The sequence below is a fragment of the Electrona antarctica genome (genome assembly GCF_951216825.1).
Source record: "Electrona antarctica genome assembly, chromosome: 13".
NCBI classification, from domain to species: domain Eukaryota; kingdom Metazoa; phylum Chordata; class Actinopteri; order Myctophiformes; family Myctophidae; genus Electrona; species Electrona antarctica.
Window position 1 is genome coordinate 46442444 of NC_136794.1, and position 15427 is coordinate 46457870.

Sequence of the window (15427 nt, forward strand, 5' to 3'; positions counted from 1 at the left end):
CTTTTATTTACTATTTTTATTTTATTCTTTTGAGTGCGGTGTTGTGTTGTGTTGTGTTGTGTTGTGTTGTGTTGTGTTGTGTTGTGTGGGTCTTTTTTGACGGACTGTTTGAATGTCCAACGAAAAGTCCTGCTTCACTCACACAGATGTTTAGACAGCCAATGAAAAGTCTTGCTTCACTCACACAGATGTTTAGACAGCCAATGAAAAGTCTTGCTTCACTCACACATATGTTTGAACGTCCAATGAAAAGTCTTGCTTCACTCACACAGATGGTTGGACAGCCAATGAAAAGTCCTGCTTCACTCACACAGATTTTTTTGGACAGCCAATGAAAAGTCTTGCTTCACTCACACAGATGTTTGGACAGCCAATGAAAAGTCCTGCTTCACTCACACAGATTTTTTTGGACAGCCAATGAAAAGTCTTGCTTCACTCACACAGATGTTTGAACGTCCAATGAAAAGCCTTGCTCCACTCACACAGATGGTTGGGACAGCCAATGAAAAGCCTTGCTCCACTCACACAGATTTTTGGACAGCCAATGAAAAGTCTTGTTTCACTCACACAGATGCTGCACGGATAACGGGGGGGTCATCATCGTGTGACCTGTGACCCCCACAGCGTCCAGTCGTCCACTATTCATCTCATTATAGTGTTCTCCCTTGCGAGATTTGGACCAGTACTTTTACATGTCTTGGTGTCTTGGCTGTCAGACATGACGCGTGGGTGCGTGCGTGTGCTTGTGTGTATGTGCGTGTGTGCGTGCGTGCGCTCGCTCGCGCGATTGACATGTGTCTTGCTGTGTGCGTGTGTGTACTGTACACCACTCAAAACAAGATGGACATCATTTCACCACCAGCAACACTCCCAACAAGCTCCTGCCTCCCTTCCTTTGCCTCCTGCTCATTCTCTCCCTGCCTCCCCTCCCCCCCCCCTCCCCCCGACACCCCTCCCTCCCCCGCCTCCCCCCCCTCCCCCTGACAGGCTCGCAGGGAACTGAAGCGGCTGAAAGAAGAGGCCAGACGTAAGCACGCGGTCGCTGTGATTTGGGCCTACTGGCAGGGACTCAAGGTACCTTCCAGACCCCCCCGCGTGCGGGCGGCCCACCTCGGCCACTAACCATCCAACACCCATCCCCACTAACCCTCATCCTCACTGTCCTGGTTACTCGTTTCTTCGTAGATTTTGATTATTATTACAAAAACCTACATTAACCACTTAAACCCTGTATACATTTCAGCCATTTGAAAATAGCCCGATCTTACGTTTTTTCAAAAGATTATTATACATTTGAAATTTTGAAATGGGACATTCTGCACAATGGGTACCTTTTTTTTCAGCTAATACTTTTGTACTCACTCAAGTACATTCTGAACTTTTACTTGCAACAGCGTATTATATTGCAGTATTGATATTTTTACTTAAACCATTTTGGGCGGGAACCCCTTTTAGTGTTATGCTTTAGCTATTGAAAAATCGCAGACCTACAAGCTCGTAGCGCGCCACTCGGTGGCGCGCTATGAGCTTGTAGGTCTGCTATTTTTGAAAAATCGTTAAAATGTGGCGCAAATCATTGAATATATATTTCAGAGCGAACATTTTTAATGAAAATATTTGCTTCTGGGGGGTCCCTGGAACTAAATATTTTGAGATGGGGGTCCGTGGCCCAATAGAGATAATTCTGGGGATCCTTGACCTGAAAAAGGTTGAGCACCACTGAAATAGAAACATGGGTTTTTCAGAAAAATGTTAGGATTTAGAAAAAAAAAATGTGATCGACCTCAGTCCAAAATGGGCTAAGGTAAAACATTTGAGTACTTTTTTCCACCACTGATTAACACATCCGCCCTAGCGTCGCTGAAATGTCTGCGTCAGAATCGGCAAAAATGGGCGATTTTTGGGTGAAGAGAAGAGGGGATCAAGTATAGGTCGTATAGTCACAAGTTAGGGATGTGCCGATGAGACATTTTGGCCGATATCGATATCCGATATAATTAATTACTGTTATGGCCGATAACCGATATTACCGATGTCGATATGATCTCATTCTGTATTGAAAAATACATGTAACAGGGTATCTGCACTGCACTTAGGCAAGTCAGATTTACCTTTTATATTTAATATTGTGAGCTTGTAGATCTGTTCAAGCTGTTACTTTGGGCTTGTTTATCTGTACAGACAGACCGATTAAATGGACCGATTAATTAATCGGTCTGATTGATTAATCGAACCGATGCGATTAATCTAAAAACAACTAAAAATCGTCCGATACCGATGTGTTTGCCGATTAAATCTCTTATCACTAGTCACAACGTGAGGAGAAGAGGATGCAAATGTGTGTATACTGTAGGTATCGGCTTATGAGGCGAGGCGAGCAATATTTCTCTCCCCATGTTCTACGGAGTTAAACCTCGCCCTGTAACCCCCCCCCCCCCCCTGCTTTAGATAAGCTGTTACAACAATTGAGTGACAGATGTTTTTTTTTTTTTCGTTTTTTTTTTGTTTTTTTTTAATAATTCTTATCCCACGATTTTGTAACCCATTTTTCACCCCTGTGTCAATTATCTAATGTGATCCTGGGCTCTACACACCCTCCGCCAACCTGGGGAGAGCAACGGACTTGAACTCATGCTTCCTTCATGCCTGAGTGTCCAAGTTGCTCCTTTACACCTGACAGGGGGGGAGTTTCCCTGGTTGGACGTAGCGCGTGGAAGGAACACGTTATTCCAACCAGTTCCTTTCCCCTCCATCAGGCGCCCCGGCTGGCCAGGGGGAGGCAGTTTAGAGACCAGGATTACTGCATGTTTTTGTGAGGGTACCTCTACCCTAGGGGACACGGGGAGAACATGCAAACTCTTTTCTTTCTTGGTTCCTGAAGCCCAACAGCTCTCAAGATATGGCAGAGCGAGGCTTTCTGTGATCTGTGTGTCTGTCTCTCTCTCTCGTCATGTCTGCATGCTGAGCTGTGACACTAACCCCTCAGTAACGTTTTTGTATTTATTGTTTGGTAAACTGTTTCTATCACATTCATGTTATCTTGTTTTTTGTTTTTTTGAGATGTCTGCGCTGTGTGCATGTCACACTGTACCTTATTGTTGTACTCCTACAGATTGTGTCCAAACATCACACAAATCAGCCTTTTAACATTGCCTTATTATAGCACCACCAGAAGGGCAAACTTAGCTTTGTTTTCATAATACTCCTACTGTACAAATTACAGATTCGTCCATTGTTTTCATGATTGGCCAATTCCGAACATTGCTGTCCCAATAACCTCCATGACCCGGCTGTGCTCCGAGGAGCACTTTTTCTAGTTGGTTAGATCTGTTGTGCTTTCATGTGTATTTTCTAATAATTTACATTAAGAACGTGTCTTAACAGTACAACTGTGACCCTATAATCCACTCGTCATGTTTGAATTGAACTGAACAGAACTGAATGCACCTTTCCCTCCCAACGTCTGTTTCGAACCGACTCCATTTGTGTGATTTGAAGGTTTACTAGCATGAAGGTCATTTGTCATGTTGTTGCCCTGTTATGTCACTGACATTTCAGCCATTACATTATTGGGGGAAGTGGGAAGAAACGGCTGACATTTTACTTTCCCCCCCCAGAATACATGTCCATGTTTGTCACTAACCCTGACGTCTGTTCTTCTAGTGTCCTGTTTGTCTGTCGCTGTCGGCCACTGGTCTGTTTGACTTGTTCTGACCCGTTCCAGACCCAGTGAACCACCAGGGCAACAAGGCTCTTGACAGAATGTTCTGTTTACCCAACAGGTCCGCCGGGAATATAGGAAGTTCTTCAGAGCCAACGCGGGCAAAAAGATCTACGACTTCACCATCCAGAGAATTGTAAGTAGAAGAGATTTGGACATTGAAAACTTGTAAAAAAAACTGTCATTGGACAAACACCAAAATGAATACAATAGAGGGTATGCGCGTGACATCATCGTACCTGGAAGTTATGCGGGAACGCCCACTGAGTGGCAAAAAACTACTTTCTGGCCTTGACAGCCCATTCATCCAAACAGAAAAGTCCTGTCTGATTGCAATGTTAAACTCACCAACATTGCAGCTGTACGAAAAGCTTGAATTATCCTCTTTCAATCTGCAAAGTTTTTGTTTCATAAAAATCCACCATAGAAACGTTATGAGCTACTTTCTGTCAAGAAATGCCCTGCATTTGATTATTTTTTCCAAGTGTCAGAGTTTGGAAGTGCTTGTTGTCAATAACACAACATTTTGCTGCCTCCTGCATTATGTGACATTTAGAAACAGGTGGTACGCAGGACTGTTGAGTGATTTCCAACGAGGGCTTCCAAACTCCAACACTCCATGCTGCTCAATGTTTTGCCACTCAGTCTAGATGAGGGGGGCGTGTCCTGATGGGAAAATCATGCATGTGATGATGTGCATACTCTCTATACGCCAGTGGTTCTCAAAGTGAGGTCCGGGGACCCCCAGGGGTCCTGGAGCTGGTTCCAGGGGGGGTCCAAAGCTAAATTTGTTAATACAGCATCACGATCATTATAACCACTTAAACCATATTTTATACTTTGGCTATTCAAAAATAGCCAATCGACAAGCTCACACTCACAGCTTGTTAGGTCGGCTATACAAATCGTGAAATGTTCTGAGAAATGTTGAATAATTTTGAATTTCTTAAAGGGGAATTCCACTCATTTTCAACATTTTACTATGTCATTAATATACCTTAGAGCTGTTGTGTGGAAATAATAAAAAAGTTCCCCCATTCTGTGTTTCCTAGAACTAGAGGTCTGAAAAAAATCATTAACAATGATAATGTTAATGATTTTTTCATAATTACAGTTCTAGGAAACACAGAATGGGGGGACTTTTTTATTATTTCCACACAACAGCTCTAAGGTATATTAATGACATAGTAAAATGTTGAAAATGAGTGGAATGCCCCTTTAACACATGTTCATCTCTTCTGGGGGTCCCTAGCACAAACTCTGATCCGAAGTAAATTTGAGTGTCTTAAGCGTATGCCATGGAGTCATGCATTAGTACGTACCTATGTACGTACAAACGTATACATACATACATTAATGCAGTGCGTTGTCCTTGTACCTGATCAGATGCAGAAGTACTTCCTGGGCCTGAAGCAGACGGTACCCTCCATGTCCCCCGTAGACAAGAACTGGCCCAGCCGACCCTACCTCTTCCTGGACGCCACGCACACACAGCTCAAGAGGATCTTCCATCTCTGGAGGGTTAGTGGGGATCAATTATATGAAGATGGGAAATCGTTGTTTAAGCAGTATAATACTGATGGAATTATAGGAAGAGGTTGGATTGGTCCTTTGACCACTTTACTGTCTACATCGTTCAAATCGGTGATCTTGTACATTGCGTAATTTGTTATGATGTGTTTTTAAATTGTGTCCAAGTGCAGTACTTAGTTTAGACAGTTTTTGGTTTAGACTAGTCATTGGTTAGACCAGTCATTAGTCCTACAACTACAACCCATCTCAAACCCTCACCCTAACCCTAACCTCCCACGGGGCAGCACACCTAAACCTAACCTTAACCCATGTCTAACCAATGACTAGTCTAAACTAAGTATGCACCTACTGCTGTTACTACTAGTGGTGTAAACTTGTGTTTTGCATCGTGTGCATCACAGTGAGTTCCTTCTACTGCTGTTACTACTAGTGGTGTAAACTTGTGTTTTGCATCATGTGCATCACAGTGAGTTCCTTCTACTGCTGTTACTACTAGTGGTGTAAACTTGTGTTTTGCATCGTGTGCATCACAGTGAGTTCCTTCTACTGCTGTTACTACTAGTGGTGTAAACTTGTGTTTTGCATCATGTGCATCACAGTGCAAGAAGTACTGCGGCCAGTTCACCAACGAGAAGAAGGCGGTCTACGAGGAGAAGCTGGAGGCCAGTGAGATCTTCAAAGACAAGAAGGCACTTTACCCCAGCAGGTACTGGACTCGTGTGCGTGTGCGTGTGCGTGTGCGCGTGTGTGTGCGCGTGTGTGTGCGTGTGTGTGCGCGTGTGTGTGCGCGCGTGTGTGTGCGCGCGTGTGTGCGCGTGCGTGTGCGTGCGTGTGCACGTGCGTGTGTGTGTGTGGGTGTGCCAGCCTTTCAAAGGAGACTACTTGATGCTATGGTTCTCCTGTGTGTCTCAGTGTGTCTTGATGCTATGGTTCTCCTGTGTGTCTCAGTGTGTGATGCTATGGTTATCCTGTGTGTCTCAGTGTGATGCTATGGTTCTCCTGTGTGTCTCAGTGTGATGCTATGGTTCTCCTGTGTGTCTCAGTGTGTCTTGATGCTATGGTTCTCCTGTGTGTCTCAGTGTGTGATGCTATGGTTCTCCTGTGTGTCTCAGTGTGTCTTGATGCTATGGTTATCCTGAGTGTCTCAGTGTGTGATGCTATGGTTATCCTGTGTGTCTCAGTGTGATGCTATGGTTATCCTGTGTGTCTCAGTTCCTGATGCTATGGTTCTCTATGGTTCTCCTGTGTGTCTCAGTGTGTGATGCTATGGTTATCCTGTGTGTCTCAGTGTGTCTTGATGCTATGGTTCTCCTGTGTGTCTCAGTGTGTGATGCTATGGTTATCCTGTGTGTCTCAGTGTGATGCTATGGTTCTCCTGTGTGTCTCAGTGTGATGCTATGGTTCTCCTGTGTGTCTCAGTGTGTCTTGATGCTATGGTTCTCCTGTGTGTCTCAGTGTGTGATGCTATGGTTCTCCTGTGTGTCTCAGTGTGTCTTGATGCTATGGTTCTCCTGTGTGTCTCAGTGTGTGATGCTATGGTTATCCTGTGTGTCTCAGTGTGATGCTATGGTTCTCCTGTGTGTCTCAGTGTGATGCTATGGTTATCCTGTGTGTCTCAGTGTGATGCTATGGTTCTCCTGTGTGTCTCAGTGTGTGATGCTATGGTTATCCTGTGTGTCTCAGTGTGATGCTATGGTTCTCCTGTGTGTCTCAGCCTGATGCTATGGTTCTCCTGTGTGTCTCAGCCTGATGCTATGGTTCTCCTGTGTGTCTCAGCCTGATGCTATGGTTCTCCTGTGTGTCTCAGTGTGGTGCTATGGTTCTCCTGTGTGTCTCAGTGTGTGATGCTATGGTTATCCTGTGTGTCTCAGTGTGATGCTATGGTTCTCCTGTGTGTCTCAGCCTGATGCTATGGTTCTCCTGTGTGTCTCAGCCTGATGCTATGGTTCTCCTGTGTGTCTCAGCCTGATGCTATGGTTCTCCTGTGTGTCTCAGTGTGGTGCTATGGTTCTCCTGTGTGTCTCAGTGTGATGCTATGGTTCTCCTGTGTGTCTCAGTGTGTCTTGATGCTATGGTTCTCCTGTGTGTCTCAGCCTGATGCTATGGTTCTCCTGTGTGTCTCAGTGTGATGCTATGGTTCTCCTGTGTGTCTCAGTGTGTCTTGATGCTATGGTTCTCCTGTGTGTCTCACTGTGATGCTATGGTTCTCCTGTGTGTCTCAGTGTGATGCTATGGTTCTCCTGTGTGTCTCAGTGTGATGCTATGGTTCTCCTGTGTGTCTCAGTGTGATGCTATGGTTCTCCTGTGTGTCTCAGTGTGATGCTATGGTTCTCCTGTGTCTCAGTGTGATGCTATGGTTCTCCTGTGTGTCTCAGTGTGATGCTATGGTTCTCCTGTGTCTCAGTGTGATGCTATGGTTCTCCTGTGTGTCTCAGTGTCATGATGCTATGGTTCTCCTGTGTGTCTCAGTGTGATGCTATGGTTCTCCTGTGTGTCTCAGTGTGATGCTATGGTTCTCCTGTGTGTCTCAGTGTCATGATGCTATGGTTCTCCTGTGTGTCTCAGTGTGTGATGCTATGGTTCTCCTGTGTGTCTCAGCCTGATGCTATGGTTCTCCTGTGTGTCTCAGCCTGATGCTATGGTTCTCCAGTGTGTCTCAGTGTGATGCTATGGTTCTCCTGTGTGTCTCAGTGTGATGCTATGGTTCTCCTGTGTGTCTCAGTGTGTCTTGATGCTATGGTTCTCCTGTGTGTCTCAGTGTGATGCTATGGTTCTCCTGTGTGTCTCAGTGTGATGCTATGGTTCTCCTGTGTGTCTCAGTGTGATGCTATGGTTCTCCTGTGTGTCTCAGTGTGTCTTGATGCTATGGTTCTCCTGTGTGTCTCAGTGTGATGCTATGGTTCTCCTGTGTGTCTCAGTGTGATGCTATGGTTCTCCTGTGTGTCTCAGTGTGATGCTATGGTTCTCCTGTGTGTCTCAGTGTGATGCTATGGTTCTCCTGTGTGTCTCAGTGTGATGCTATGGTTCTCCTGTGTGTCTCAGTGTGTCTTGATGCTATGGTTCTCCTGTGTGTCTCAGTGCCTGATGCTATGGTTCTCCTGTGTGTCTCAGTGTGATGCTATGGTTCTCCTGTGTGTCTCAGTGTGATGCTATGGTTCTCCTGTGTGTCTCAGTGTGTCTTGATGCTATGGTTCTCCTGTGTGTCTCAGTGTGAGTCTATGGTTCTCCTGTGTGTCTCAGTGTGATGCTATGGTTCTCCTGTGTGTCTCAGTGTGTCTTGATGCTATGGTTCTCCTGTGTGTCTCAGTGCCTGATGCTATGGTTCTCCTGTGTGTCTCAGTGTGATGCTATGGTTCTCCTGTGTGTCTCAGTGTGATGCTATGGTTCTCCTGTGTGTCTTGATGCTATGGTTCTCCTGTGTGTCTCAGTGTCTGCCAGCCTTTCAAAGGAGACTACTTGGAGATCGGCAAGAACCCCAAGTACCAGAAACTGAACAGCGCTGTGGAAGAGAAGGTCCTGCTCGCCGACGTGGTGAACAAGATCAACAGGGCCAACGGCAAGGTGACCATTATGCACACTCGTACATCTAGACATGTCTATGGTGCATTTATATAGCGCCTTTATCCAAGGCGCTTTACATAGATTGTGCATTGCGATCTCTCATCTTGCGAGAACCACTGAACTGATTGGTCTCCGCTGGTTCCCAGGGTGCAACGCGGATCTTCCTGTTGACCAAGAACAGTTTCGTCCTGGCTGACCAGAAGACGGGCCAGGTGAAGTCCAGCGTGCCTCTGCCCGACCTGGCCAGCATCTCAGTCAGCACGCAGAGTGACGGCTTCTTCGCCCTCAAGCTCAAAGAGGTGAGGCCAGACCCCAGGAATGGTTTAACAATGGCAATGGCATATAATATCAGAATAGGCAAGTAGAATGTTACGTGTTTTACTGAAGAAACATTGCCAAAGCATCTCCGGGGGTCCCCAGAAACATGGCCAAAGCATCTCCGGGGGTCCCCAGCGTTGTTTTTCTGGCGTGGCTCTGACTGCAGGAGTTGTCCATGAACCACAATGGAAACAAGCCTTAGGCTTTTTTTTGTGTGTTCTATCCATTTTGTGTTTTTGTTTTGGAAATTGGTCGTACATTAAAGGAAATTAGATTGAATGGAGTCTTTTGTTTTAGCTTTTTACCCCCTTTTCTCCCCAATTTACAGTAGTCGAATCCGAGTGCATGTGTTTGGTCCGACGAGTCATTGGTCCGAAACACGACAACCCACCTCAAACCCTAACCTAACCATAACCGCAAGCTCGGGAGCAGACGCTAGTCCGAGGTGCGGGCGCATGTCGAACCAATGCTCCGTCGGACCATAGTATGCCTCCCAGAGTATCTCCCCCCCCCCCCCCCCCACACACAGTACACACAGTTTGTTCTGTTTTACCCTACTGACTTACTTGCCAGTGAGGAGCCCCCACTGGGAGGACGTAGAGTCCTTTTTGTTCTACTCCATCCTCTCGGCCCCCCCCCCTAGGAGTCCATGCAGTGACAACCCACCCCACCCCCCCCCCCCCCCCCAGGAGTCCATGCAGTGACATCATCACCCGCCCCCCCTCCCCCCCCCCCCTAGGAGTACATGCAGTGACATCATCACCCTCCCCCCCCCCCCCCCCCATAGGACTCCATGCAGTGACATCACCCTCCCCGCCATGTGTGTCTTCCTAACCCTCAGGGCTCGCCGTCGGCTTCCAAGGGAGACTTCCTGCTCAGTAGTGAACATCTGATCGAGATCATCACCAAACTCCACCGGACCGGAGCCACCCCGTCAGAACAGCTCGCCGTAGATATCTCAGACGAGTAAGAGCCCACCACGTGCACGCACGCACTGACACAGACACACACAGACACAGACATATACACCTTTCTTCGCCATATTTAACCCTAACTGCAAAGAGCTGAAATGTGTTGCTACTGTAGTAAATATTACGCTAGAGTATAAGTCAGGCATAGCTCTAACCCCAACCCCTAAACCTCGCTAAATAATAATGATAATAATAATATTAATATGCTCTTTATATTTGACACAAATCTCAAAATGCTACATGAAAAATCACACCTGTGTGAACTGAGTGGTCCCCCCTACCCCTCTCTCTCTCTCTCTCATATTAGCAGGCAACAGTGCAGCACTATCTCTCTCGCTGTTTCTGGCACAACAGCGCCACTTTTGCCCCTACTGGTACTCATAGTCACACATACATACACATACATACCATAGTCACATAGGTTAACACATAGGTTAACACGGACATTGCTGTTCCTTGGAGTGGTTGCACCACTCAAAAACAAACAAAAAACAATGACATTTCAGATAATGCCCCCTAGTGGTCCAGGCGCATGCCACATATTATAGGCTCTGGCCTGACAGCGCGGTGCGTGTTCGAGTCCCGCTCATGACAACGTTTTGCTGTGTGTCTCTCCCCTTCTCTCTCTCTCTCCCTCTTTGCTGTGTGTCTCTCCCCTTCTCTCTCTCTCTCCCTCTTTGCTGTGTGTCTCTCCCCTTCTCTCTCTCTCTCCCTCTTTGCTGTGTGTCTCTCCCCTTCTCTCTCTCTCTCCCTCTTTGCTGTGTGTCTCTCCCCTTCTCTCTCTCTCTCCCTCTTTGCTGTGTGTCTCTCCCCTTCTCTCTCTCTCTCCCGCTTTCCTGAAACTATCAATAAAGGCAGAAAAGCCAAAAACAAATCTTTAAAAAAAACACACACACACAAAGGCACAGAAGTCCATCTTGACAAATGCTTCGATGCATAATGTGTGTCGCCGTGCTCCGACTAGCAGCATGTCTACTCCAGTCTCAACGTGTGTTCTCTCAAAGTCACGCCCGCGTTCCATTTTGTCTCGGCGACAGGTTTCTGGTGCAGTTCAAGCAGGACAAGGTGTGCGTCAAGTTTGTCCCGGGCGTCCCCAAGAACGGCAACAGCGTGTCCTGCAAGCGCAAGAACAACCGCCTGCTGGAGGTCTCTGTGCCGGCAGCGACGGCGTAACACCAGCCCCCTCCTCCCTCCCTCTCCGCGTCCCAGCGCCGCTATTGAGTGTTCTGGTTGGGGGTCCCGGTCGAACCTCCAACCTCCCCTGCCCCCCCCTCAGCCCCAAATCCCACGAACTTCGTTCTACACCAAGCCCCCAATGACCCCGCCCCCAATCATGACTGTGCAATTTATTCTGCTTTGTTGTTGTTTTTGTTTTGTCTTTTTCTTTTGTTCTCTTTCGTGATCAGAAAACACCATGACACCATTTCCTGTGTTTAACACCAGCACTGCCTCTGGCAGGTATAGAGAGAGCCCCCCCACTCCAGGGGGTCGCAGGTATAGAGAGCCCCCCCACTCCAGGGGGTTGCATGCCACAAGGCGTTGGCCATTCCAGACGTTGTACTGGTGTGTGTTTTTTGTAAAACTGGTGTGAGACACTGAAGAAAAGAAAACCGTTGTCCTCTTGTCGTTCACGTACGAGGGATCTCCAGCTCTGATGATTGTTATGCCTGTAATGCTGAACTGTTGTTCAGAGGTTTATCAGGGAGGAGAATTAAGTGGCTAAACTGCAAGTGGTCTCAAGTGGCGTTGGGTCATCCAGTCTTTAGTGATCTCTGACCAAGACGTTAAAGAATGAAGATGCAACCAGAATGCTTTTAGAGACGGGCCTGACGGATTGGTTTCCATGACTGCACTTCTCTAAACCTGGGCATGTTCACCAAAAAAAATAAGCGGTCGATCTGAAAATGTATTGGATTGTAATGTTTTCGTTATTGTTCTCAGTGTTGCGCTTTTGTTTTGGGACGTCTCACGGTTTCCACAAAGCATTGTGGGTAAGGTTCAACAGAAGCTCCACAAAGCATTGTGGGTAAGGTTCAACAGAAGCTCCACAAAGCATTGTGGGTAAGGTTCAACAGAAGCTCCACAAAGCATTGTGGGTAAGGTTCAACAGAAGCTCCACAAAGCATTGTGGGTAAGGTTCAACAGAAGCTCCAGAAAGCATTGTGGGTAAGGTTCAACAGAAGCTCCAGTACTTAAAGTTTGCCAAGTGGTTGTTTAACCTTTTTTGTGTGTGTCACGTGTGTATCCGTAACTCCTACAGCATGTGCCATTCAGTCCTGTGTTCTTTGCGCCACCGTGACTCGTTACGTCACTCAGTACACAATCGAGTTCCTGGATTGTAATTAAGAACCGTAATGGAACCCGTTCGGTTGTTATCATAATAATAATACCATGCCAAAAAAACATAAACCTATTTGAATCAGGGAACTAATCAACCTGGTGGTTGCAGCAACGTTTTGACAGCACCACATGATGCGTGGTCAATTTAATCTCGTCTCAAATGTATGGTTTCACACACCTCTAAACCATCTCTGAGCTTTATCTCTGATTCATTCATGTTCAAGGAGTTGGTGTAAACTGCGTTCTGGCCAATCGGATGTTTCCTTTTGCAACAGTGATTCATATTTGTAACATGTTCTACGTCTCCATCTTTCAAGAATTCCCCCCCCCCCCCCCCTCCCCCCACTCACACACACCCCTTCGCACATAATAAAGAACATTGTTATGGTTAGTGCAAAAGACAGGTAGGACTCGGAGACATTTCTATCACAGGGGAACTTCCCAACCACGGGGGAAGTGGGAGAAAAGAATCCCGGGCTTCCCAAGCCCTCCTTAACGACTTCCCCAGATTTCAACATTATTTTTCGGGTACTCGAGTGAAACGCTTTTTTTCTCTCTCCAAAGCATCTTGTGCAAAAGGGAAATACGCTTATTGTCTCAAAGTAGTGCTTTTCACTGGGAGGGGGTGGCGGGGGGGGGGGGGGGGGTTGAGACCTCTTGTGTTAGACACGCTCATTACTGTACCATAAGCTGTACATAGGCTGCTGTAAGCTTTAGCCCTGGCATGGACAGTGGCTTCATATTATCCTACAATAGATCTTCTTGCTGTGTTGCTGAAATATCTGTTTTTACCATTGCAAAATGTGGGTTGTTTTTAATTGTAGTGCATGACCCACTCTGGGATAATAATAAATGCAGTGTATTTCTTGGGGGAATGCCCAAACCTTTTTGAGTGTGTACGGCCATAGATTAATGAGAGGTCTGCATAAGAAATCAACCCAAATCATGGCTTTACGGTCCGTTATGCTCATGTCATAAATCTTTTTTTTTTTTTGGTTACACAACACACGACACAAGCGCCAATGTTGATCATTAGAAACGAGTGCTATATTTTGAAGTATATTTAATACAATATTCTTTATCTGGATGTTTTTCGTAGAGGGTTTTGTACTGTTGGTTTCTAAGTCATCCAGTTTTATTTATCTGGTGACTAATGTGGAGGGAATATATGGCACAGCCAATCACTGGTCTTGCATGGCCAGTGGTTCTCAACCTGCGGGGCCCCCCGCTGGTGGGGGTCTTAAGGACAGCGCAAGTGGGCCCCCAAAAAATAATTGTCAAAACACTTAAGATTTTAATTTAGGAAAAAAAAGAAAAAGGAAAGCGAGCGATCATTGCGACACAGCTAAATAAGAAGTTAGTTGATCCAAGCCTGAACGCAATCGATTGATTGGTGATCGTAACGTGTTGGGTTGCCGTGTTAAGTGGTCGGCACCGCCAACGCTTTTTCCAAGTGGGGCTCCTGACCCGAGAAAAGGTTGAGACACACTGGTCGTATATAGGCAGTGTTTCTTAAACTCTACAAGGGAGGGGGGACCGTGGTGGTTTTACAAGGTTGTATGTGTTTAGTAATGACCACAGAAGACACAGGGGGGGAGTTGAACGAACCGACCCGTCCCTGTACCTTCGCAGAGGAACGGGCGAGGAGCTGAACGCACGCTCTGTTGATTGTTTTGCTCGTCTGCTCTTCACGGCGTGAGATTCTATCGCAGTTTTGCTAAAGGTTAACTGGTGGTTTATCTCTCTTCTGTGTTTAGTATTTTGGCATAAAAAAAGTTTAGTAGAACCACAAAGATGATGTTTGCATTCTTGTTGTGTGCCTAATGTTACCTGTGCTGAGAGACAGAGGACATGGAAATGTTTTGATCGAAGTCAATGTAACACATTTACAATTAATCTTTTTTTAAATTAAAAAATGCAATAATAAATAACTGATGCTGAGATGTTATTTTAAGTGATGTGCATTTAATGCTGTCTGTCTGTCTGACTGACTGACTGACTACGTGGCCGGTTAAGACTCGCCCCATGGCTTCGTGGCCGGTTAAGACTCGCCCCATGACTTCCGCATGTGGTTCTGGTTAGGATTTGGGATATAGGGTTAGTAATGGGTCGGACTAATGAGCGGTCGGAACAATGACACGTTACCGGGCAAAAACCTGGCAGATTTGTTCAGATAAAGACAAGGCAAGAAGTGTTCCCAAACTTTTCAGGGCTGTGGCCTAATTTTCCAGGGGCTCTGCTGAAGTCATTTGGTACTGTGGACACTTCACTGGTTCTCTAAGTGGGGTCCTGGGACCGCCAGGAGTCCTTGAGGGGGTTCCAATGAGTCTCCTCTCCACCGTAGTTTAACTCTTGAGCCCTGTTTTATATTTAGGCTATAGAGCGTCGCAGTCCCGCTCCCTCTTTCATGACGAAGCCAGGCCCAGGAAATGATTCCCAATGCATTTTTCCCATAGACATTTCAAAAAGTATTTATTTAAAGGCGGTTACGCCGCGGACAAAGCCAACTCCAGTCGTGACAACTCATGATAACAAACACAATGTTTTGGACCAAACTAATAATTACAAAGAAGAAAAACAACAAAGTGTTGTAACCTGCCGTTTTTTTCTATGAGGAAAATGAACGGAGAATCATTTCCTGGGCCCTGGTAGGGGGCGGGACTGCGACACTCTATAGGCCTACTAAATAATCGGAGTGCAGTACTTAGTTTAGACAGTTTTTGGTTTAGACTAGTCATTGGTTAGACCAGTCATTTAGTCCTACAACTACAACCTATCTCAAACCCTCACCCTAAACCTAACCTCCCATGGGGCAGCACACCTAAACCTAACCTTAACCCATGTCTAACCAATGACTAGTCTAAACTAAGTATGCACCCCAATAATCGCCAATCTACAAGCTCTCAACACTTTGCCATGCAATATGCTGTGAGCTTCTGTTACCCACTGGTGTACAGTATATGAGGACCCCCTCGAAAACGAG

General features: G+C 46.2%; 1 protein-coding gene across 1 annotated transcript in view; it reads left to right on the plus strand.

Annotated features, from left to right (window-relative positions):
• myo1b (myosin IB) overlaps nt 1–14392 on the plus strand; it is a gene marked incomplete at its 5' end in the record, with an annotated part of 133827 nt that extends 119435 nt beyond the window's left edge. Inside the window, 8 exon segments of the mRNA XM_079517840.1 lie at nt 988–1074; nt 3783–3857; nt 5108–5242; nt 5854–5960; nt 8683–8815; nt 8962–9114; nt 9975–10099; nt 11142–14392. Of these exon segments, the coding sequence (XP_079373966.1) occupies nt 988–1074; nt 3783–3857; nt 5108–5242; nt 5854–5960; nt 8683–8815; nt 8962–9114; nt 9975–10099; nt 11142–11277 (951 nt within the window). The 3' untranslated portion in view covers nt 11278–14392.
• Nucleotides 14393–15427: the final 1035 nt, after the last annotated feature.